We start from the raw sequence: 22,479 nt of genomic DNA, 5'->3' as shown, positions 1-22,479 counted from the left end.
GTAGTTTTCAGTATAGAGTTTGTGAGCATCTTTCATTAGATTTACTTCTAGGAAAAGTGGATTTTTTAATTATATTATAAATGGTATCTTTAAATTTTTCTATTTTCTAATTGTTGCTAACATATAGAAATACAATAGATTTTTATATGTTATACAGCAACTTGTACAAAATTCCTTGTTAATTCTGTTACTTTGTACACAATCATGTGCGTTATCTGGGAATGATGATGATTTTCTTTTTTCTTTTCCAATTCTTATGCCTTTATTCTTTTCCTGCTTTAAGGTACTGCCTGGGACTTCAAGTGCAGTGTTGTGTGAAAGTGCTGATAGTGGTCTTTCTTGTCTCATCTCACCTGGAACTCTTACTGTAGGGGTGTGGGTATGTGTTTTAAGACACTTTTTGTAAAATTAAAGAAGTTCTTTTTTTTTTAGAAGTTCTCTTTTATTCACAGTTTTTTAAAGAGTTTTTATCCCAAATGGGTATTAAATTTTATCAGATGCTTTTTCTGCATCTGTCAGGGTGATCTGTTTTCCCCCTTTTTTGGTTAATAGAAAAAACTAATAGATTCTGATGTTAATCACCCTTGCATTACTCAAATAAAACTTCATTGGTCATGAAATATACTTTTCATGCAGTCCTAGGTTTGACTTGCTATTAGTTTGCTTAGGATTTTTATATGTATGTTCACGAGACAGACTTTCCTATATTTTTCCTTCTTGTAATGTGCTTGACAGGTTTTGGTATAAAAGTTACACTGGTTTCATCAGACAAGCTGTGAAGTTTGTTTTCCATTTTGTGGAAGAGCTTGTGCAGTGAAGCCATTCCTGTAAGTTTTCCTTGTGAGAGGGTTTTTAATAATTAACGTTTAATAAAAATAGGACTTTATAATTTTCTCTTTCATATTGTATGTCAGTTTTGGAAAGTGATTTTTTCAGGTAATTTTCTCATTTTACTTAAATTATCAATTAAGTTGGTGTAACGTTTTCATGATAGCCTCATTATCCTTCAGAGCATCATTTTAGGTGTTGTAAATTTGTGTCCTCTCTCATTTCCCTTGATTAGTCTAAAGCTATCGATTTTATTATTTTTTTCAAAAATAATACAAAGCATTTGGCTTTGCATTTTTTTCTGTTGTCTGTCGTACACTTTTTTTCCTAGTCATTGCTTTCTGCTCATACTTTTATTACTCTCCTTTCTTTGGGTTTGACATACTCTTTTCTAGCTTCCTTAGATAGAAGCTTGTCATTGATTTTCAGCCTTCTTTATCTGATATATGCATGAAAGGTATAAATTTCCTAAGCATTGATATAACTACATCTTACAAGTTTGGAAATTTCTTATCTTTAATATTCAGTTCAAAATGTTTTCTAATTCTCATTGTGATTTCTTTTTTCACCCATAGATTTAGAAAGCTATTATTTAATTTTTGGAGATTAGGTATTTTCTAGTTATCTTTTTGCTTATTGATTTTTAACTTAATCCCACTGTGATTAAGGTTTATACTTTGATTGATTTCATTGACCAGTATTTGTTTGTAAGGCTTTCTTTATCTTGCAGTAATATGGTCAGTTTTGGCCAATGATTCCTGTGCCATTGAAAATAATTTGCATTCTTTTGCTGTTGGGTGCCATATCTCTCCCCTCAACTCCTGCCTCTCTCCCTCCCTCTGGCCCCTCATATATATATATGAATATGTGTATGTATATTTACCTATATATGTCATTACAATTGTTCTTTCACTTACTGAGAGAAGTGAATTAAAGTCTCCCAGTGTGATTTTTGGAATCATCCTATTGCATACAGACACATTTAGTATTATGTTTTTATGATTGACCTTTTTTCTCCTTTTATTCTTTTCCTTTTTATGTCTCTGAATACTTCTTGCTTTAAAATTTCTTTTAAATTTTAAATTTAGCTAATGTAGCTGTACCTGCTTTGTTTTGGATAGGATTTGTCAGTTATATATTTATTCTCATTATTTTTAACCTAAACCTTTCTTTACCCTTATACAGTCACAACGTTTATTGCATTTTGCTTTATTGTGCTTCACAGATAATGTGTCTTTACAAATTGAAGGTTGTGGCAACCCTGTGTTGTCAGATGATGGTCAGCATTTTTAGCGAGAAAATATTTTTCAATTAATGTATGTACATTTTTTTAGACATAATACTACTGCACACTTAGTAAACTATAGTATAGTGTAAACATAACTTGTATATGCACTGGCTTAGTAGTTGTAGCTCATGGGCTTAGTTGCTCTGCGGCATGTGGGATCTTCCCGGACCAGGGCTCGAACCCATGTCCCCTGCATTGACAGGTGGATTCTTTACCACTGTGCAACCAGGGAAGTCCCCATATGCTTAATTTAAAGAGATTTAAGAAGCTTATGATACATGTATTGTTATTATTTTATCTTTATTCTTCCTGATAAGTCTTAACAAAACTGTTGAACGTTATATATTATTATATATTAAGTTACATACTAACTTATTTCATTATGTAATTATAGTTGATATATATAAAATTGCCTTGACCTCAGACAGTATTTTCAGTTATAACTTCATGAAGCAGTTCTATAACTTTTAGGATAAATATGGTAGTATTTCACAGTTGCAGCATGATTTACATTTTGTTAGTTGAAGAATTAATACACAAAAATGTTATGATCAACATCACATTTGGTTAAGAAAGCTCCTAGAAGACTTGTGCTGATTACAGATGATGGTACAAAAGAGGTACCTCGTAAATACACGAGTCACATTTTATAACTGGATAGAATTTCGATAATATTCTTCAGACAGTATGGCTTTAAAAAAAAAAAAACCTGAACTTTGCTGGATAATTCATATATGCCATTAGTCTGGAAGCTTGATAGCTAACACACTAGGAATACTACACAGCTATTGAAAATGTCTCTCTTGGGAGTTATTAAAAATAATCTCGTTAGTACTTTATTCTCTAATAGTAGCTAATTTAGTCTCAACAGTTACAGAAGAGACTTTATAATTCCATTATTTTTAATGACAAAAGAAATATGTGTATATATGTAGATATGGACATGTATGTGCATATATTTTTTAAATGAGGTAAAATTCATATAACATAAAACTCACCATTTTAACAGTTGTTTTTTTTTTAATATTTATTTATTTGGTTGCACCAGGTCTTAGCTGTGGCTCGCGGGGTCCTTAGTTGCAGCAAGTGGGCTCCTTAGGTGTGGCTTGCCAACTCCTTAGTTGCAGCACACAGGCTCTTTAGTTGCAGCATGTGAACTCTTAGTTGTAGCCTGCATGTGGGATCTAGTTCCCTGACCAGAGATCGAACCCGGGTCCCCTGCATTGGGAGTGCGGAGTCTTATCCACTGTGCCACCAGGGAAGTCCTAAAATATTTATTTATTTATTTATGGCTGTGCTGGGTCTTATTTGTGGCACGCAGGATCTTCATTGCAGCATGTGGGCTCTTAGTTGCAGCATGCAGACTTCTTAGTTGTGGCATGCACGTGGGATCTAGTTCCCCGACTAGGGATTGAACTCAGGTCCCCTGCTTTGGGAATGCGGATTCTTACCCACTGGACCACCAGGGAATTCCCTTAACAGTTTTGAAGTATACAGTTCATTGGTGTTTATAGTACATTCACAGTATTGTGTAACCAGCACCACTATCTAGTTCCAGAACATTTTTATTACTCCAGAAGGAAACCCCATACCCACTGAGCAGTCACTCCCCATGTCTCACCCTCCCTCTAGCACCTGGCAACCACTAATCTGCTTTCTGTCCATATGTCATATCATATTCTGGATATTTCATGTGGCCTTTTGTGTTTGGCTTTTTTCATTTAGCATGATATTTTGAGGTTCATCCATGTTATAGCACATACTTCATTACTTTGTCTGGCTATGTGATATTCCATTGCATGGATATACATTTTTTTTTTTTGCGCTACGTGGGCCTCTCACTGTTGTGGCCTCTCCCGCTGCGGAGCGCAGGCTCAGCGGCCATGGCCCACGGGCCCAGCCGCTCCGCGGCATGTGGGATCCTCCCAGACCGGGGCATGAACCCATGTCCCCTGCATCGGCAGGCAGACTCCCAACCACTGCGCCACCAGGGAAGCCCCACGTGGTTATACATTTTGTTTATCAGTTCATCAGTTGATGATTTGGATTATTAGCCAATAAACTTTTGGCTATTGTGAATAGTGCTGCTGTGAACATCGATGTACAAGTTTTTGTTCGAACACCTGTCTTCAGTTATTTTGGATGTATAATTAGGAATGGAATTACTTTTTGAGGAACTGCCAAATATACCACAGCAGCTGAAATGAACCATTTTGTTTCCACCAGCAATATGCAAGGTTTCTAATTCCTCCACATTCTCACCAATGCTGGTAACTTTCCATTTTTTAATTGTAGCATAACCATACTAGTGACTATTTTTTCCTTGTCTTTGGCTTTCATCATTTTTACTGTGATGTGTGTATGGATCTCTTTGCGTGTATCCTACATGGAGTTAGTTGAGCTCCCTAAATGTGTATATATTGTTGTTTTTCAATAAATTTGGGAAGTTTTCAACGTTTCTTAGAATATTTTTTTCTTCTGCTCCATTTTGTCTTTTTTTTCCCATTATATGTATGTCAGTGTACTTAATAGGGTCCCACACTTCTCTTAGGCTCTGTTTATTTTTCTTCATTCTTTCATCTGTGGATTGCATAATCTCTTGATCTCTCAGCGGGTTCAGTAATTCTTCTACCTTCATATCTGCTGTATATGAACATGGCCCCTTATGTCATTCTTCCATTTCAATTATTGTACTTTTCAAGTCCAGAGTTTCCTTTAAAAAATTAATAATAATTTTTACCTCTACATTGATATGCTCTATTTTTTGTGACATTGTCAACATACTTTACTTATTTAATCACGGTTTCCTTTAGTTCTTCACATGTGTATACAACATCTCCTACATAGACAGTTTCTATTACCTACTTTTTCCCCATTATATGGGTCATGCTTTCTTGTTTCTTTGCATGTTTTTTGCAAAGAAAATCTGCATAATTTTATGTTTGAAACTGGACATTTTATATAATGTTATAAATTCTTGGAGTTGGTTTCTCCCTTCCAGTGCATATTATTGTTACCTGCTTGTTTATTTGTTCAGTGACTTGCAGGATTATTTTAGTGGAGTTTGTTTTCCTCTCCTTACATCCACCCCACTCCCCCACCACACCCCCCAACACGTACACACACACACACACACACACACACACACACGTGCGCGAACACACACAGCCTCTGATGTTACTTCTCTAGGGTTATAGCCCTACGTTTTCCAATGGTTAACACTGGGGTGACAATGATATTGGCAGAGTTCTTGACTGTCTCTTTCCCTGACAACTTAGAACTGTTATGGTCCACTAATCTAAGGCTAATTGCACTATAATTTTAGCAATGGCCTGAGGCATTAATTGCTTCACGTACTAATCAAATTTGAGTTCACTAATCAAATTTGAGTTCCTTTGGAGGAAAGGTTTCCTAAATCAGTGCTTGAGATATGTTCTGACCCCAGGAAGGCTCCTCCTAGTTGTTTCCATTGCTCCCTAGCAAACAAACCAGCCTACAGTTTAGCTTTTATGTCCCAAGATTCCTCTAATCTCCTCTCAATTGCCTTTCACCAGGACCGCTCCTGTTTTTCAGAGCACCCTTGCTCATTCCCTTGCAAATGAATTACTATTTCTCTAGGAAAAGATTTGAAGCTCTCAGTTTTATGGCCTCGTTGCCCCACAGGCAGTATCTCCAGGTCAGGTCTTTGGAGTCTGGAGTGAGTACAGTGATGTATTTCTCTCCCAGTGATATCTCTGCTCTAGGAGCTAAGCACTTGGTGGAATGGGGGTAGAGGAGGGGAATGGCACCCTCGGGTCTTCCTGGCTTGGTCCTCCCAGTATGGGACTCCCACCTTACAGGCTGCAACAGTAGCAGTCAGTGCTACAACAGCACCACACCCAAGGTAGATCCTACATTCCCCCCCCCCCGCCCCCCAACCCCCGCCATCTCTTGGCCACATTCACTTGGGAACTTAGCTTCAGCAATAGAATGGGAAGTGTTGACATCCTGCTCTTCCCAGTAAGATGGATACCTGAGCCCCAGGGGGTAAGAGGGAGCGCAATCAGAGAAGATACTTTTTCAGTATTTTAAAATTTGTCAGAGACTTGTTTTGTGGCATAGCATACAGTCTAAGTGGAGAATATTCCATGTGCACTTGAAAAGAATGTGTATTTGTATTCTGTTGTCGACATGTGAATGTCTGTTAGGTTTAGTTGTTTTATGATGTTGTTCAAGTCCTCAGGTTCTTTATTGATCATCTTCCTGGGTGTTCTATGTATTATTGAAAGTTGCGTATTGATATTTCCAACTATTATTGAGCAATTGACTGTTTCCAATTTCAATAGTTCTTTCTTGATATAGTTTGGAGCTCTGTTTGCATATATGTTTATAGTTGTTATGTCTTCGTCATGGTCACCTTTTTATCAATATGTACTGTACTGCTTTGTCTCCTGTGATAACTTTTGACTAAAGTCCATTTGTCTTATTACGATAGCTACCCAGCTCTCTTTTGGTTCTTCACATGGAATATCTTTTTTCATCTTTTTACTTTCAACTTATTTTTGATTTCCATAAATACACGGAGCCAAAAACATACTTTTCTAGTTCTGTAGAAATTGGCTTTTTCTTTTGAGCACTCCTTCAAAGCTTCACCATTTACAGCTCTGCCTTAGTCTTCACTTTCTGCTTGTGTGACACCTAAAGGTCAGCCAGAGTTGATAGCTTAGGGTTGTCTCACATTTTTTCCAAGGATATGTTTGGACTCAGTTATGCACATGACCTTCTAACTTCCCCTGTGTGTGAGAGCTTTTAAAAGCCCTTTTCTCCCAAGTATCTTTCTCAGTTTCTTTCTCCTCAGGCTTTCCTATCTGGCTGATGATTGCCCCAACACTTACCCCTGTTCCAGACAGGTACAGTAATACATTTGCTTTTAAATGGTTTTGACAAACGCTGTCACCCAGAATGCTGCTTCTACCCTGCAGAAGCTCCAAGACAGGTGAGACAAAGGCAAGCCCTTAAGCTGATCCTTCAGGAAGGTTACCAGCCTGCACAAAGCACACCCCACTTTGCCATTTTCAGTGAGGTCTATATGCATATACTTTACTACATCTGTAAATTTCTATCTATATAGTTTAGGGATTCACAGATACACAAGAATGTGAAGAAATTCTTTGCTATGCTAGAACTTTAAGATACAGATAACTTCTGATAGGAAGAAGAGGTTTGGTGGTAGGAAGATGGTTGTTTGACATACGGTTCTTTATATATATTCTGGATATTTGACATTCTTTATGGTGAATTTATGTAGCTGAGTGTGTGTCTGTTACATATACCTAATAGAACAGGGGTCCTCGACCCCCGGGCCGTGGACCAGTACCGGTCCATGGCCTGTTAGGAACTGGGCCACACAGCAGGAGGTGAGCAGCAGGCAAGCGAGCAAAGCTTCATCTGCCGCTCCCCATCGCTCACATTAACGCCTGGGCCATGTCACCACCCCCCACCCCCGTCCGTGGGAAAATTGTCTTCCATGAAAGCAGTCTCTGGTGCCAAAAAGCTTGGGGACTGCTATAATAGAACATTAAGTCTGGCACTCAAACATTTTTTTTTTTAAGTAGAAAATTACATATGTGTTTATTCTAATAAGTCTTGCTTTTTAAAATAAAGCTATAAAACATCACACTTAAAATTTTTAAAAGAAACAGATTTAGAATATGGATGAAACCTTTATTTGTTAATTTGTGTAGATTGTCTACAGTTATTCTCTAGATTTTATATTAGTTGGGCTCTTTCTGCAAGAACAAGAATAGGAAGTCCTGAAGGTCTTGAATGTAGCTGATGGTCTACTATCTTTTTTTTTTTTTTTTTAACGTTTGAAGAGAAGAAAAAGAAAATAGAATACTGGCAATAACACTGAAATGGACATTAGGAGATCTTTGTCTTTGTCCTTCTTCTGATATTTATCCAGCAATGTAAACGTGGGCAGTTTATTTTTCTAGTCTAGTCCATTTCTCTCATCTTGGTCCTCAACTGTAAAGTAAGAGTTGGACCAGACAGGTTAAGGGCTGTTTCAGCTCTATTATATCAGGAGCAGCAGCATTATTCTATGGAAAGAGTGTAGACTTTGGAGCCAGGCAAATTTGTGTTCAGCCACTTTCTGGTTAATAAAGTCTAAAGTAAGCTTTCTAACTTGTCTAGTCATTTTCTCATGGTTAAGGTGGGGTTATTAACATCCATCTCATAGAGTTGTGGAGGAATAAACAAGGTACATAATGTCTTGTAAGTATGCACAAATGCAGTCTGCTCACCAGTATTCTTCATACCCCCATTACATAACTACATCATTTGAAATAGTTGGAAAAAAGACAAAAATCTTTGTAACCTTTTACTTGGTTCATATATATATATATATGGGGATTATGTTGTGAGTTACACTTGAGCAAGGTAAAAACTCTTGTAGAGGCATTAAAGAACTTTTGTTTTTTACTCTAGATTCTTTAAACTTACATTTTATTTATTTTATTAGTATTAAATTAGCATCTTCTTATAGAAAGTTAAGTATTAAAGATTATGATTAAAGTTTTCTTTGACTTACCATCTTCTTTGACCTAATGTCTCTCAATGTCTACTACTTGAAAAGTCTCCCTCTCTCTCTCTCTCTCTCTCTCTCTCTCTCTCTCTCTCTCTCTCACACACACACACACACAAACACACTTTCTGTGGGCTAATGTAAGCATGCAAATAACTGATTTTCTACTTCTTTTAAAACTAATGACTTGTATCTCTGTTAATTAAAATATAACATACTTAGAAAATATAAACAAATAAAAATAAGCAAAAATCTCACCACCCAGAGGTAGCCTCTGTTAATACTTAGATATATATCTTAGCAGCATTATCAGTGCCAAAGTTCAACTCAGTGTGTCTATGTGCCAGTCTGTTTTTCTTTATGCACCCATACTTGTAATAACTCTACAAGCATACTTCGTTTTATTGTGCTTTACTTTTTTGCGCTTCACAGATGCTGCACTTTTTACAAATTGAGGGTTTATGGCAACCCTGCATCAAACAAGTCTATTAGTGCCATTTTTTCAACAGCATTTACTAATGTCATGTCTCTGTGTCACATTTTGGTAATTCTTAAAATATTTCCAACCTTTTCATTTGTTATGGTGATCTGATCAGTGATATTTGATGTTACTATTGCAAAAAGATTATGATTCTCTGTAAGCTCAGGTGATGGTTACATTTTTAAGCAATAAAGTATCTTTTAATTAAGGTCTGTACATTTTTTAGGCGTAATGCTATTGAACATTTAATAGACTACAGCATGGTGTCAACATAACTTTTATATGCATTGGGAAACCAAAAATTTCATGTGACTCACTTTGTGATAGTCGCTTTACTGTGGTGGTCTGGAACCGAACCCTCAGTATCTTGAGCTATGCCTGTATGTGCTATTTAAAGTGAGGTCCTTTAAGGCATACTCTGTTTAATGTTTTACTTTAAACATATGTTGAATACTTTACCTGTCATTAAGAAAATTAAGTACATTCTTAATGGTTGCATAGTTCTGTGTATATAAATATATCACAAAAACATACTACACTTATACTTAGTTATCTTTTCCCACAGTTGTGATATTTGTCCCAAGATGAATTTCTAGGATGAATCTGAGAAAAAAATTTCTTTTGATACTAATTGTAAGATTGTCCTACAGAAAAGATTTGCCAGTAGAGTAATATCTGCTTCTCTGCAGTTTTCCTGGCTATAGGAATTGACAGTTTAAAATAATCTTTGAAAATAAATACTATAGGTGAAAAATGGTATGGATTCTTTTTTTTTTTTCCAGGACGCGCGCCTCTCACTGCTGTGGCCTCTCCCGTTGCAGAGCACAGGCTCCAGACATGCAGGCTCAGCGGCCATGGCTCACGGGCCCAGCCGCTCCGTGGCATGTGGGATCTTCCCGGACCGGGACACGAACCCACGTCCCCTGCATCGGCAGGCAGACTTTCAACCACGGCGCCACCACGGAAGCCCCATGGATTCTTTTATAACAGATTATAAACGAGGTTAAACTCCACTCTCCCCTTTTTAGCTATTCTCCTGCAAATTGCTTCTTCATCTCACTAACTTTTTCTGAATCTTTTTGAAATCATTCTTAGTTGACAGAAACCATATAATTAGTGTTATTTGATGTCCATGAGAAGCATCAGCATTTTTATACTTGTAAAATAGTAGTTTATTTATTAGCATCATTTCCTTTCCCTTTTGCCAGAAATTTCACCATTAAAAAAATGAGGAAGGGGCTTCCCTGGTGGCGCAGTGGTTGAGAGTCCGCCTGCCGATGCAGGGGACGCGGGTTCGTGCCCTGGTCCGGGAAGATCCCACATGCCGCGGAGCAGCTGGGCCCGTGAGCCATGGCCGCTGAGCCTGCGCGTCCGGAGCCTGTGCTCCGCAATGGGAGAGGCCACAACAGTGAGAGGCCCGCGTACCGCAAAAAAAAATGAGGGAGGTTATTAAAACAACTTTACAATTTATATACATTCCCACAAGAAATGTATGAGAATGCCTATCCTTAAACTCTCACCACTTTTTTTGGATTATCACTAGTGTCCTGGGTTAAAAAACTGCTTCTTAACTTAGTTTCAATTTATACTACTCTAATTATGAGTAAAGTTCTTTTTCTATGAATTATTTGTATTCTTTACTTTTTCTTTCTGATTTTTAGGAATTCTTTATATATTAGGGAAATTATCCTTTTGTGTGCTATATGCATTGCAAATACTTTTCTTGGTTTGTTGTTTTCAAGGTTGGTTATTGTGGTTTATTTTATTAGCTTGCTTCAGAATCAGTGGCAAAAGTATTGACTAGGACAGGCTCTTTCACATATTCCTAATGGGTAAGTTGATAATCGTTGCCCTTTCGGTACATTTATTAATTGTGAATTTGCTTAAGAGAAATATCCAACTCGTGTTTCTGCTCCTATTTCCACCTTCAACCCAGTAGAAAACAGTGGTAATTTTACTAGTCTGGGGCTAGCCAGGAAGACCAGCAGCTTTGCTGCCAGATCAGGTGGACTTGATTCGGGGCTTGATTTGGGGCCAAGGAGGGAGTGGGAGGAACTTGGCTTTGTCAGCTAAAAGTAGCAAACTTGGTTTGAAAGAAAGGGGACAGCCTGCAGCTTTGCTAACCAGGCAAAAAAAGTTAAGAATAAAAAGCCAGGGGCTTCCCTGGTGGCGCAGTGGTTGAGAGTCCGCCTGCTAATGCAGGGGGACACGGGTTCGTGCCCCGATCCGGGAGGATCCCACATGCCGCGGAGCGGCTGGGCCCGTGAGCCATGGCCGCTGAGCCTGCGCGCCCGGAGCCTGTGCTCCACAACGGGAGAGGCCACAACAGTGAGAGGCCGGCGTACCGCAAAAAAAATAAAAATAAAAAAATAAAAAGCCAAACAGATATCAGCAGCTATACAATATGGTGGAGATGGATACTGCAGTTAAGTCCTAGCAGGTTACTAAAAAGAAAACAACCACCCATAGAAAAACAAATGAGAATCCAGAGTTGCTACAGTGTATTGACTAACAAGTCTAGCTTTCAGCCAAATATTATGAGATATGCAAAGAAACAGGAAACTGTAATACATATTCAGGGGAAAGAGCAGAAGCCACACATAAAACTACATGTTGTACAATTCTGTTTACATGGAATTTCTAGATAAGGTGAAACTATGGAAAGCATGAGTGGTTCCCTAAATTTGGGGGTGGGAAGGACCTTTTGGGATGCTGGAAGTACTCTAATACTGTATTGATGAGTGGACAACTGTATAAATTCACTAAAAATCATTGATCTGTACATTTAAAATGAGTGAATTTCATGATATGTAAATTATACCTCAGTAAAGCTGTTAAATATGGAGGGGGAACCAACATCTTTGATGGTGCTCTGGATCTCCCTGTTGTGACTACCTGTTTGCTGTTCTGTTTTCAAACGTAAATAACCATTTGTGGTTATAAAAGTAACTGAAGATGACAGCTGGAGGTACTTACAAGCAGTACCTCATTTTTATGTAGAAGTGAATAATTCTTGTTAAAGTGACAGTGTACAATGCTCTTAAATTGTGTATTCACTTTTCTTTGAGGCACTCTTCCTTCCTTCAACCATTTATCTCCTCTAGCTTACTTAAGTAAGGGACATCCACTTTTCTTCACCTCTCCTTTAATGCTGATTGTGACTTTTAAGTGCTCCTCATAGAGTGTTCCCAATGTTATCATCCTGACTTTCTTGCCTGGCTACTTTGCTGATTGCCTAGTTGTGTCATGCTGCAAGTACATGATGTGACAGGAACTCTTGTATGTGAGGAACCTACATAAATACATTTGGGTGAGTATATTAGTATAGATGCCATTATTGAAAGGGAGAATTACTCAAACAATCCAATCATAAAGGAGTAGAAACATGATATAGTGCAGAATCTTTGTGCTACAGCCCTTTCCCCCTTAGACCTCTGTAGTAATTAATCCTGTTTTCTATATATATTTAACAATGAGGAGAAAAATGGGGCCATCTTGATTTTTGTTCCTTTAATCAAACATGATACTTGTGATTTTTTTTTAACCTTGGTGGTGGTTTCTTATTTTTATTGTTTATTTCTAGTACAGATTTTGAATGTGCGTCTTCATTTGTAGTTTGGCATTTTTTTATACCTTTTATATCTTTTTTGATTTTTGGTTTTGGTTTTTTTGGGGGGTTTTTTTGCGGTACGTGGGCCTCTCACTGTTGTGGCCTCTCCCGCTGCAGAGCACAGGCTCTGGACGCGCAGGCTCAGCGGCCATGGCTCACAGGCCTAGACACTCCGCGGCATGTGAGATCTTCCCGGACCGGGGCACGAACCCGTGTCCCCTGCATCAGCAGGCAGACTCTCAACCAGTGCGCCACCAGGGAAGCCCTCTTTTTGTTTTTATGTATCTTTCAGGTAGCTTTCTTCAGTCTTTGTTTTCTTATTTCATACTATTGTTTCATTGGTTGTAGACACAGAGCAGATATTTTCTTCTACATTTTGAATGAAGTCCTTCCTTTTTTTTCCCTTAGTAGTTTCTTTTTATAGGACTCATGTGCTTTTCTTCACTCATTAATTATTCTTAAATGAAAACAGTGTTCTCCAGACTTGATTCCTTGTACTGGAATGTAATCTCAACACCGCCGCCTATACCCCTGCAAAGTGCAATACTTACATAGCTCTTCTGGATTTTGCCTCTTTTCTTTTATAGACTTTGCCAAGTTGCAAAGCACCATCTAGTCACTAATGTCCTGGCCAGGTTATGATGATTAATTATGTGTCCAAATAGATGTAGTTCAAGAACAGCCAATTGGGAGGAAATTTTATGAGACGGTACATATTATCTGGTAGGGAACACTCTGATAGGGACAAAGTCTTATCTGAGAACCTGTGTGTCTGAGATAGAGGTAGATTTCTGTGGAATATAATTCTTCAGCATTGCCTGTTGTGTCTCATTCTGTGTTTTTAGTTGGTCAGAACTTGGGGGTCTGAGAGACGAGTAATATTTGTAGTTTCCAGGGCTGTTCTAACTTCGTAGCCCTTTTGATTTTCATAAATATGTCAACGGAAAGGTGAAGGAAGGTGAATCAAATATTGTTACAAGTTTCCACGTTATTTTTTGATTTTATGTTTTTGATCTTACTATTAAGCTATATGTTATTTTTTGATTTGTGAGAGTTTTAGAAAGCATGCCTTTGTATAATAAAATCTGTAAGTATTAACTTCATTCAGATTTCAAGTATTATATGGCATAAAGTTCTATGGTTTTATTTCTAAAAAATTAATTTTCATCAATTTAAATGAAATCCTCATGTTTCCTCATAATGTAATTTGAGAAAGTAATTGTTTTATGACTGTTTAAATACTTCTTTCCTCTTGATTCAATTAGTTAAACTTTTTGATTAGTAAATTAAACTTCTTTTCTTTGTAGTAAAGCACTCAACTGTGTGGGATATTGCATAAATCTTAGAAGACTACAATAAAGTGGCAATGTCTCGGGAACCCACCCCACCTCTCTCTGGAGATATGTCTACTGGTCCTATAGCAGAAAGCTGGTGTTACACACAGGTACATGCTATTAAAAATGCCTTCCTTTATGTCACTTACAAGTTGTGTAGTATTTTGAGAATATTGTGAAGCACTTTGGCATTGTTACCAGAAGTGTTAGAAGAGTGGGTCAAAGAATGTTTAACATGTGACGGGTCAAGAGTGTAAAAGTCATCATTGTAAAAGTGCTTTTCTGAATGTTTTAGGTTAAAGTTGTAAAATTTTCCTACATGTGGACCATTAATAACTTCAGTTTTTGTCGAGAGGAAATGGGTGAAGTGTTAAAAAGTTCAACATTTTCATCGAGCCCCAGTGACAAAATGAAATGGTAAGATGTTTGTTTGTTTTGGGTATTTGTTTTTGATATGATCATCGGCTACTTTAAAATTTTGTTGTTACTGTTTCTGAATGGATATTTGTCTAATTTTATATTAGATTTATAATAAGTTCCTAATAGTATAGAGAATTGTAAAGAACTGTGAGGATATTGACAGGAGTGCTGTTCTATTATTAAGATTTAACATAAAAAAAAAGAAATAAGATAAACTTACTTTGTAAAAAAATATATATATATTAGTGGATAATTGAAGACACTTCTAAATTAAAACCAGTTCTCTTAAAAAAAAAAAAAGATTTAACAAATGATTTCAGTATCCTCTCTCTTGAATGTTTAAAGTATTATTTTCCTCCTTGTGAGCCTATTGTTTTATTTTAGGTGCCTGAGGGTAAATCCAAAGGGATTAGATGATGAAAGTAAAGACTACTTGTCCTTATATTTGCTTTTAGTCAGCTGTCCAAAAAGTGAAGTTCGAGCAAAATTCAAATTTTCCCTTCTGAACGCTAAAAGGGAAGAAACAAAAGCAATGGGTAAGTGATTTCCAAACTGACTTGAAGAAGTCTCTGTGTAACTATGTACTGTGACTTCCACACTTTTACTTAGAAAAACTTAGGATTTTTTTTCCCTAAAACCTAAAATCTGCTTAACCCAAAACATTCATTTTGGCTGTTAATTTTAAATACCAGTGTACAGTTACAGTTGTTTTACTAAGTCTTAGACTTCCTAAGACATGTAAAATTAGTTTTAAATCATATTAAAATTTAAATTTTTTATGCCCTAAAATGACATTCACTTTTCACTTGTAAAAACAGCTACTGTCAGGGCAAGATGCCTGGTTCAATGCCTGGCATATGTAATAGGTGTTCAGGAAACATTTCTTTTTCTTCCTTGCCATTTTTGCCAGATAATAAAATCTGAAGAACAATGTGAAAGGAGTTTGAATGTCCTGATATTTTGTCACTAGAATTTTTTTGAGCAGTGGGCTGAACACTGACTGAAAGGAAATCAGTTTTTCTTAGTCTCAGGACCTGTTAAATTCAATTCAAGCTTCTGAATTATAGCCAGCTGAAACCATGTAGCCTGGCACTTCATAACAGAAGATCATTGTAGGAAATGTACAGTGTGCATAGTAGGAAAATATGAACTGCTGCATTAAATTTGAAGTGATTTCTGGAAGTGAATAACAAAAATCAAGTACTAACCTCACTACAAAAAACCCTCCAAATACACACTTTAATAATATATTTTGTTGCTAAGGTAATACATAGTTTCACATGTGTTTTCACATTGTCTGACATTTAAGACAGGCGAGTGTCTTAGTTCAGGCTGCTATAACAAAGTAACATAGACTGGGTGGCGTATAAACAACAGACGTTTATTTCTCACAAATCTGGAGACTTTGAATCCAAGATCAGGGTGCCAGCATAGTCAGATTCTAGTCCGACTGTTTTACTTATAGACTGCCAGTGTTTCACTGTGTCTTCACATGATGGAAAGGGCTAGGAAGCACTAATCCTTACATTCATGAGGGTATCTACGCTCATGACCTCATCTAATCCCACTCACTGACCTCTTAATACCATCACTTTGGGGATAGGGTTTCAACATGAAACTTTTGAGGGGATACAAACATTCAGTCCTTAACATGGAGTATCTCAGTTAAATTTATTACTGGTTTTCTACCTTCAGCTTGTATAACAGATAATGAATACTTTCTGTAAAGGACCTTGTTTATTTCATAGTATACAGCTGTTAATCAGTATGTTAGGCATTTGAAACATTTACTTCAGACATTTATTAAATCTTTTACTAATCATACTAAGACCGTCTTCTGGACTTTTATGAAAATTGTTTTTAGAGGTAATGGGACTATGTCTGAAGACCTAGAAATGATAGGGGACTTTATTTAGCTTTTTTACCAGTTAATGGATTTTTCTCTAGTTAATGCAACTTAAATCAGTGGGATGCTTATCCCAGGAAAGCTTACAGGATGCCCTGGTGATATAGAGCATCCATTTTTAAAGGGAGAAACAAGAAATGAGAGGTATGTTTCTAAGTTGGTTCTGATATTAGATGATGAATAGTATGCCTATGCCAATGTATTTTAATCCTACTTCATTGTTAAAGGGCTTAGATTGTTTGAAAGATCTCTTCCTTCTCCTTGACATTTGATCTGGCTTTTCTTCTACTTAGATATCTAGGAATCTGAAAGTGAGCTCATTGATAATGGCCAGAAATTTTGGTAGGCTGTGAAATGATCTGGTTCTACCTAATGTAACTCTTTTGACATTTTACCTATGAACACACATATCTGTAATTTTTATGATGGATGTATTGGCCCAGTCCTATTTTTCACATTCATTTAACTGTGTTATCATTAACAGAATGTTTCTTGGATACTTGTTTATTTAAACTTTTATTCTGTTTTCCACCAGAAAGCCAAAGAGCATATCGATTTGTACAAGGGAAAGACTGGGGTTTTAAAAAATTCATTCGAAGGGATTTTTTGCTTGATGAAGCTAATGGTCTTTTACCAGATGACAAGCTTACATTATTTTGTGAGGTGGGTACATTTTTTATTCAAGGAACTCACTGTTTGGCTATATTTAGTGATGAAGCAAAAATATACACTAAGTAACTGGTGTAATTGGTAATATTTTATATGCAAATATTTAACCATGTAAAAGCTGACTGGATTTTCTTAGAAATCAATGTAGTAGCCCAGTCTGAAAAAATTCTGTCATGTCTTTAAGCTATAAATTGTATATACAGTTATACTACCACATACTAAATACTTCTTCCTCATAGGAAGACTATGGATGTATATAGCTTCATATCAAGATTTCTGAATATCTTCTTCATTCTGAATAATTCTAAATAGATGGTCAGTATTTTCTGTCATATTCAGATTGATGATATTAAACATTATTACTAGTGTATCAGTTTGAATCCATACTTGAACGGAAGTGAAAGTGCCTGAAAAAAGGCTGGGAAGCTTTTTGTTCATTCAAGCAGTTAGATTCATTTATTCAAATAGATGTTAGCATTATAAGCAAAAGCATCTCAAAATTTTTAAGATATACCTATGTCTGTTGACAGACTTATAAGATATAATTATATGCATGAAATGTCATCTTTTGAAACTTACCAGCATTGCCCCTTCTAATAATTTACACTTATGATTTGTCGTAATTTGAGGTTTGAACTTGGTTCTGTCATTGTTATTACGTAGCTTTATCTATATGAATTGTTGAGATGATCAGGTAACCTCAGCATTAAATATATTTCAGTAGGTTATTGTAGACAGATGAGTGTCTTGGAAGCACAATAACTTCCTTAACTGCTACTAAGGTAGCTTTACTCTTTTTATAGAAAATGTGTAAAATTTCTTGGCAAGATTTACAAACTAATTGAAATATGGCCCCAGAGACTACATAGTGCAAATATAGTGCATCTTATTTTCACTTAGACAAGTTAAATGAACTGTATGATGAATTTGTTATGAATACAATTATTTGGTTGATAAAGCACATACCGCAAGTGTCTTGAGCAGAGCTTATCATTAAATAATTTGATAAAAATACATACTAAAGCATTTGTTGCCAATAGATAAGATGCTCTAAGTAGTATTTTAAATAATTGTAGGTTATGTTATTTAAGCATTCTTTTTTTATTTATTTATTTAAGCATTCTTAACGTAGAATCTTTTCCTAATTTTAGCAGTTATCTTAAATTTCAGCATGTTAATTTTTTTTAATCACATGATCTTAGAATTTAAAGGATCTTAAAGGTTGTGTAATCCAGTTAAGAAAAAAAACTACTGCAGCTAAAAGTCTTTTTGTGAATAAACATTTTAAGAAAATATTTCTTTTTTTAGAATTGAAATATTGTTTACTAAGTATATTTCCCTAAGTATATTTTATTGGAACCTAGACAACCAAAAAGTTCAGAATGAAGGCTGAAATTAAGATCTTTTTCTGATACAAGTTTTTGAAGTATACTTTTTATTCACATGCTAAATTATACAAGCTAGTGACCTCCTAAAAATCGAACCCACCATGACATGTATTTTAAGTTGACATTGATCAAATTCAGTTTTGGATGCTGTAATACATACCTTTACTGATGTAGACTTTTATACCCTGGGCACTGTATTTAACATAGGTGGGCAAAAAGTGCTTTGAACAAACATTCCTTGTGCCCTTTCCCTCTTTATTCCGTACCTCTCACTGATGCCCTTCCTTCTACAGCATCTCCAGCACTGCTTGCAGAAGAGGAGGAAGCATTGCACTGGCCTACCTAAAGAACTGCCTCCTCCCCTCCCCTGCAAGTGGTGCTGTAGACAGGTAAGGCAGTCTGGTGCTACTCTTTGGTGCAAGATGTAAATAATCTTGCAAGTTCCATACTATGAATCAAATAGCCAGAGGTAGAAATTTCTGGCAGTGTAAACAGTTCTGCCCCTTCTCTCCCAAAGTGATGCAGAAAACAGGAATTGAGGAATAAGTAGGAAAAATAGAAAATTGGTTAAATTGCTTTACCTTTTGGAATCCAGCAGATTTTAAATAATCTTATGGTTCAAAGACCCATGCTATTCTATGGTATACAGAAGACTATATATACAGGTAGAATATATGTAATGAATTGTTCATAAAATTAAATTAATTCATTTAGAAGGACTTTTTTTCCCCTCCTATTTTTCTGTTGCTAAGTTAACCTTTCTGTTTTAAAATACTTTTGATAGTGGATGGAAGTTGGGTTTTATTCTCTAAAAATGACAAAATGGAAAACTGACAACCTGATTTCTATCATCTGCATTCTAAAAAAGGATACCTGTCTATGAAAGCCAGAAAGTCTAAGACCCAGTATTCTAGAAGATGATATGAAATTGGACTACTAAAAGTTTATCACTTTGGAGCCAGTGTAGGGGATGGTTAGGTAGTTGATTAGAGTGGCAGAATTTGTAGTACTATGCACCTTTGGATATTCCTAGCTAGCCTTCAGAATTAGTTTAGAGAATTGAGAGTTTTAAAAATAGGAACCAGTAGTCCCAGATTTCCAGGGAAGTCACAGCTGATTAGAGCCTGCACATGTTCATCTTTAGTCTAAATTATATTCTCAGAGTTGATCCAAAAGCAAATTTGAAAAGGAGCTGTCAAATGAGTTTGAGGTTTTACGTTGTCAGTTTTGAGTATTGTGCATTTGCTGTTTTATTTTGAAAGAACAACAGTTTAACCTCAGGAAAGAATCTCAGCCTTTCTTCTGAATTTTTTACTCTAGCTTCCATTCAGTAAGAATGTTCATTACCTATATTTGAATATGTACTAGAAAAAATGAAAATTTTACCAATTTCTTAATTATAGGTATCAAAGAAAATAATCATCAGAATTCATTGCATATCAGTTTTAATTAGATCATTAATTTCTGCTCTATAAGTAGTCCCTTGAATACTCTTCAGAATATGAAATTTTAATTATGTCTTACTTAAAATTTGTGGTTGCTGTGATAATAGTATGTAGATGTGTATGCCAATAATATAAATTCTTCTGAATTGTGATTATATATACAAAGTACAAATATATCATCATCAGTATCTGTGCCCGATAATAATGGCTTTATTTTTTGATCCTTTTTTCCTTCTATCACCTGATTTTTGTAAAATTTTTACATTAAATATATTGTTTTGAATTAAGATAATTAGATAATAAGTAGAATTTAAGAAATCTTTTCCTAAATTTAAATAATATGGTCACATTTTCATGACTCCACTGCATACTTTATGCAAGTAATTGAACTGTTCAGTTTAATCCAGTTTCTGCTCTCTAGAAATTTCAAGAGCAGTGCTGATGTGAACAAGCAAACACTGTCTTTGTGATCCTAACTAAACCCTGAATATTAATACCAACATTTTTGATTTATGTATTGTTAAGTTATAATGTATGGTGTAACAGAGCAATAAGGTAAGGATTAGTGAAGCTTTTTTTTTTCTGTTTTGTAGTTTGTAAAATTTTAGAAACAATTTGAATAATTAAAAACTTAATAGAAGAATCTTTATTCATGAACTTATTTATGTGCACAATGTCTTGGCTCCTATATTTAGAAGAACATCTCAGAAGATTGTTGTGATAAATCCCTTCAGAACCATAATTGCATTAACGTACTACTAATTTCTTTAAAAATCCAAAGAAATACTGTCTAGTACAAAGAATGCTATAAAAAGGGATGTAGGTCTAGTCTTCCTCTGATACTGACTAGCAGTGGATTTAGGACACTTTAGTTACCTTCTCTGGATCTCACTTTTTCAAATTTTTTTTTAAAAATGAGGTGATTGGATTAGATGATTTCTATAATGTGCGATTCCAAAAGGTTAATAAAAGCGGACAAACAAAATGGTTAATAAAAATATCCTCAGAAAATGAAGTTTTCTTTAGAAGCCATCTATTCATTCATATGAGATAGATGTTATTACATCTGGATGAGTGAGGACTAATGAGATTTAATATTCTTCAAACATTTTATATTGGACCATTACACTTTCTTAGCATGTTAGTAGTTTGGTCCAATTTATCCATTTCCAATTTACAATTTCTACATAGTTTACTGTATTTGTCCTTACTTATACTTACTTTTAATTAACAAAAGCCTTATGAAATATGTTTTTAAATGAAAAGTCATCTATCGCTGCATAACAAACAACCATAAAACTTAGTAACTTGAAATAGTAGATAACTAATATAGCACTTTTTGTGAAAGATGGTTCATTTACTCTTGACACATTTGATTTACTAGTTGAGGTAGTATTTTCTTCAATTTATTAAATGTAATATGAAATTCCTAGTAATAGTATATTCCTTTTCCTAAAAAATTAGTGTGCCAAACTTAGTCAGTAGTGTTTTAAGACTTCATTCAGTATGTAGTCATCTGAGAGATAATTTAATCCATATATATTGGACTCCATATAAAAGCAATGTTGCAGTCATACCAAGTTTTATTTATTGATTATTTTACAGGTAAATAAAAGGTCTGCAAATCGAATTAAATTATATTTATATTGTTCTTACTGTTGATTTTTTTAAATAAAAGATTTCATTGAACATTAATAACTACATTGGTTTTGTGAGAATTCTCATACTTTAAAATTTAAATCAATATTACTAGATATTTAAATCAATTTGTTTAGAGTTGAAACATATAGGGACAACACTTAAAATACTTCCCAAATTGCATATTGTAGTCTGTAGTTTTAAAAAACATTTTAAAATACTCTAAAAAGTCATAAGAGTGATGCTGTGTTTATTGAATGTATAATAAACTTTAAATGTTGATAGGTCTGTAGTGTGAGGAAATAAAAATTAAAGAAATTTCTTACTCCTCACAAAAATACCTTCTCCTTGTTTGAATTTGGAATCATATTATGACCTTTTTCTTGTTGAGAAATACTTTTTGTGATTAATAGCCGAGCATTCCAAGGAATCATTAAGCCATTTATTTACATAAAATGTCACTTTAAAATGATCTAGTTTGTTTCAATTGTTTTCTACATTATTTCTCTCCTTTAAGTTGTGTCCTTAAATTCAGTTCCCAAGTATTACTATTTTTGATCAGGAGTACATTGAATTTTCTACGTGATTTTAATGATAAGAAGTTTAAGTTTAGACTTAGTAGCTTATTATTGATATTAATTTATAAAAGTGTTTTTTCTTGCTGTCCCTTTTTTATTAGGTGAGTGTGGTCCAAGATTCAGTAAATATATCAGGACATACTAATACAAATACTTTAAAGGTGCCTGAATGTCGACTAGCAGATGATTTAGGTACTCTCTGGGAAAACACAAGATTTACAGATTGCAGTTTTTTCGTGAGAGGACAAGAATTTAAAGCTCATAAATCTGTACTTGCAGGTACTTTCTACTTTTGGGTAATATAGTACCTTTCTTTCATAAATTTGTAC

At 35.3% G+C, this 22,479-nt stretch overlaps 1 protein-coding gene across 6 annotated transcripts in view; it reads left to right on the top strand.

Moving 5' to 3' along the window:
- The window catches only part of SPOPL (speckle type BTB/POZ protein like), a 62,529-nt gene that overhangs the window by 26,851 nt on the left and 13,199 nt on the right, over positions 1-22,479 (top strand). Inside the window, exons 2-8 of one of the 6 annotated variants that reach the window (XM_073807742.1) lie at positions 9,945-10,164; positions 14,080-14,216; positions 14,402-14,523; positions 14,911-15,062; positions 16,968-17,095; positions 18,783-18,878; positions 22,252-22,429. In XM_073807742.1, the coding sequence (XP_073663843.1) occupies positions 14,139-14,216; positions 14,402-14,523; positions 14,911-15,062; positions 16,968-17,095; positions 18,783-18,878; positions 22,252-22,429 (754 nt within the window). In that variant the 5' untranslated portion in view covers positions 9,945-10,164; positions 14,080-14,138. Of the gene's footprint in view, positions 1-735; positions 828-9,944; positions 10,165-10,817; positions 10,995-12,451; positions 12,473-14,079; positions 14,217-14,401; positions 14,524-14,910; positions 15,063-16,967; positions 17,096-18,782; positions 18,879-22,251; positions 22,430-22,479 lie in introns of those variants that run through there. The other 5 variants (XM_073807743.1, XM_019925514.3, XM_033860219.2 and 2 more) reach the window with 5 other exon arrangements.

Source organism: Tursiops truncatus, chromosome 7 (genome assembly GCF_011762595.2).
Source record: "Tursiops truncatus isolate mTurTru1 chromosome 7, mTurTru1.mat.Y, whole genome shotgun sequence".
NCBI classification, from domain to species: domain Eukaryota; kingdom Metazoa; phylum Chordata; class Mammalia; order Artiodactyla; family Delphinidae; genus Tursiops; species Tursiops truncatus.
The sequence above is the reverse complement of the archived record's forward strand: the minus strand, read 5'-3'. Positions and strand labels throughout refer to the sequence as shown.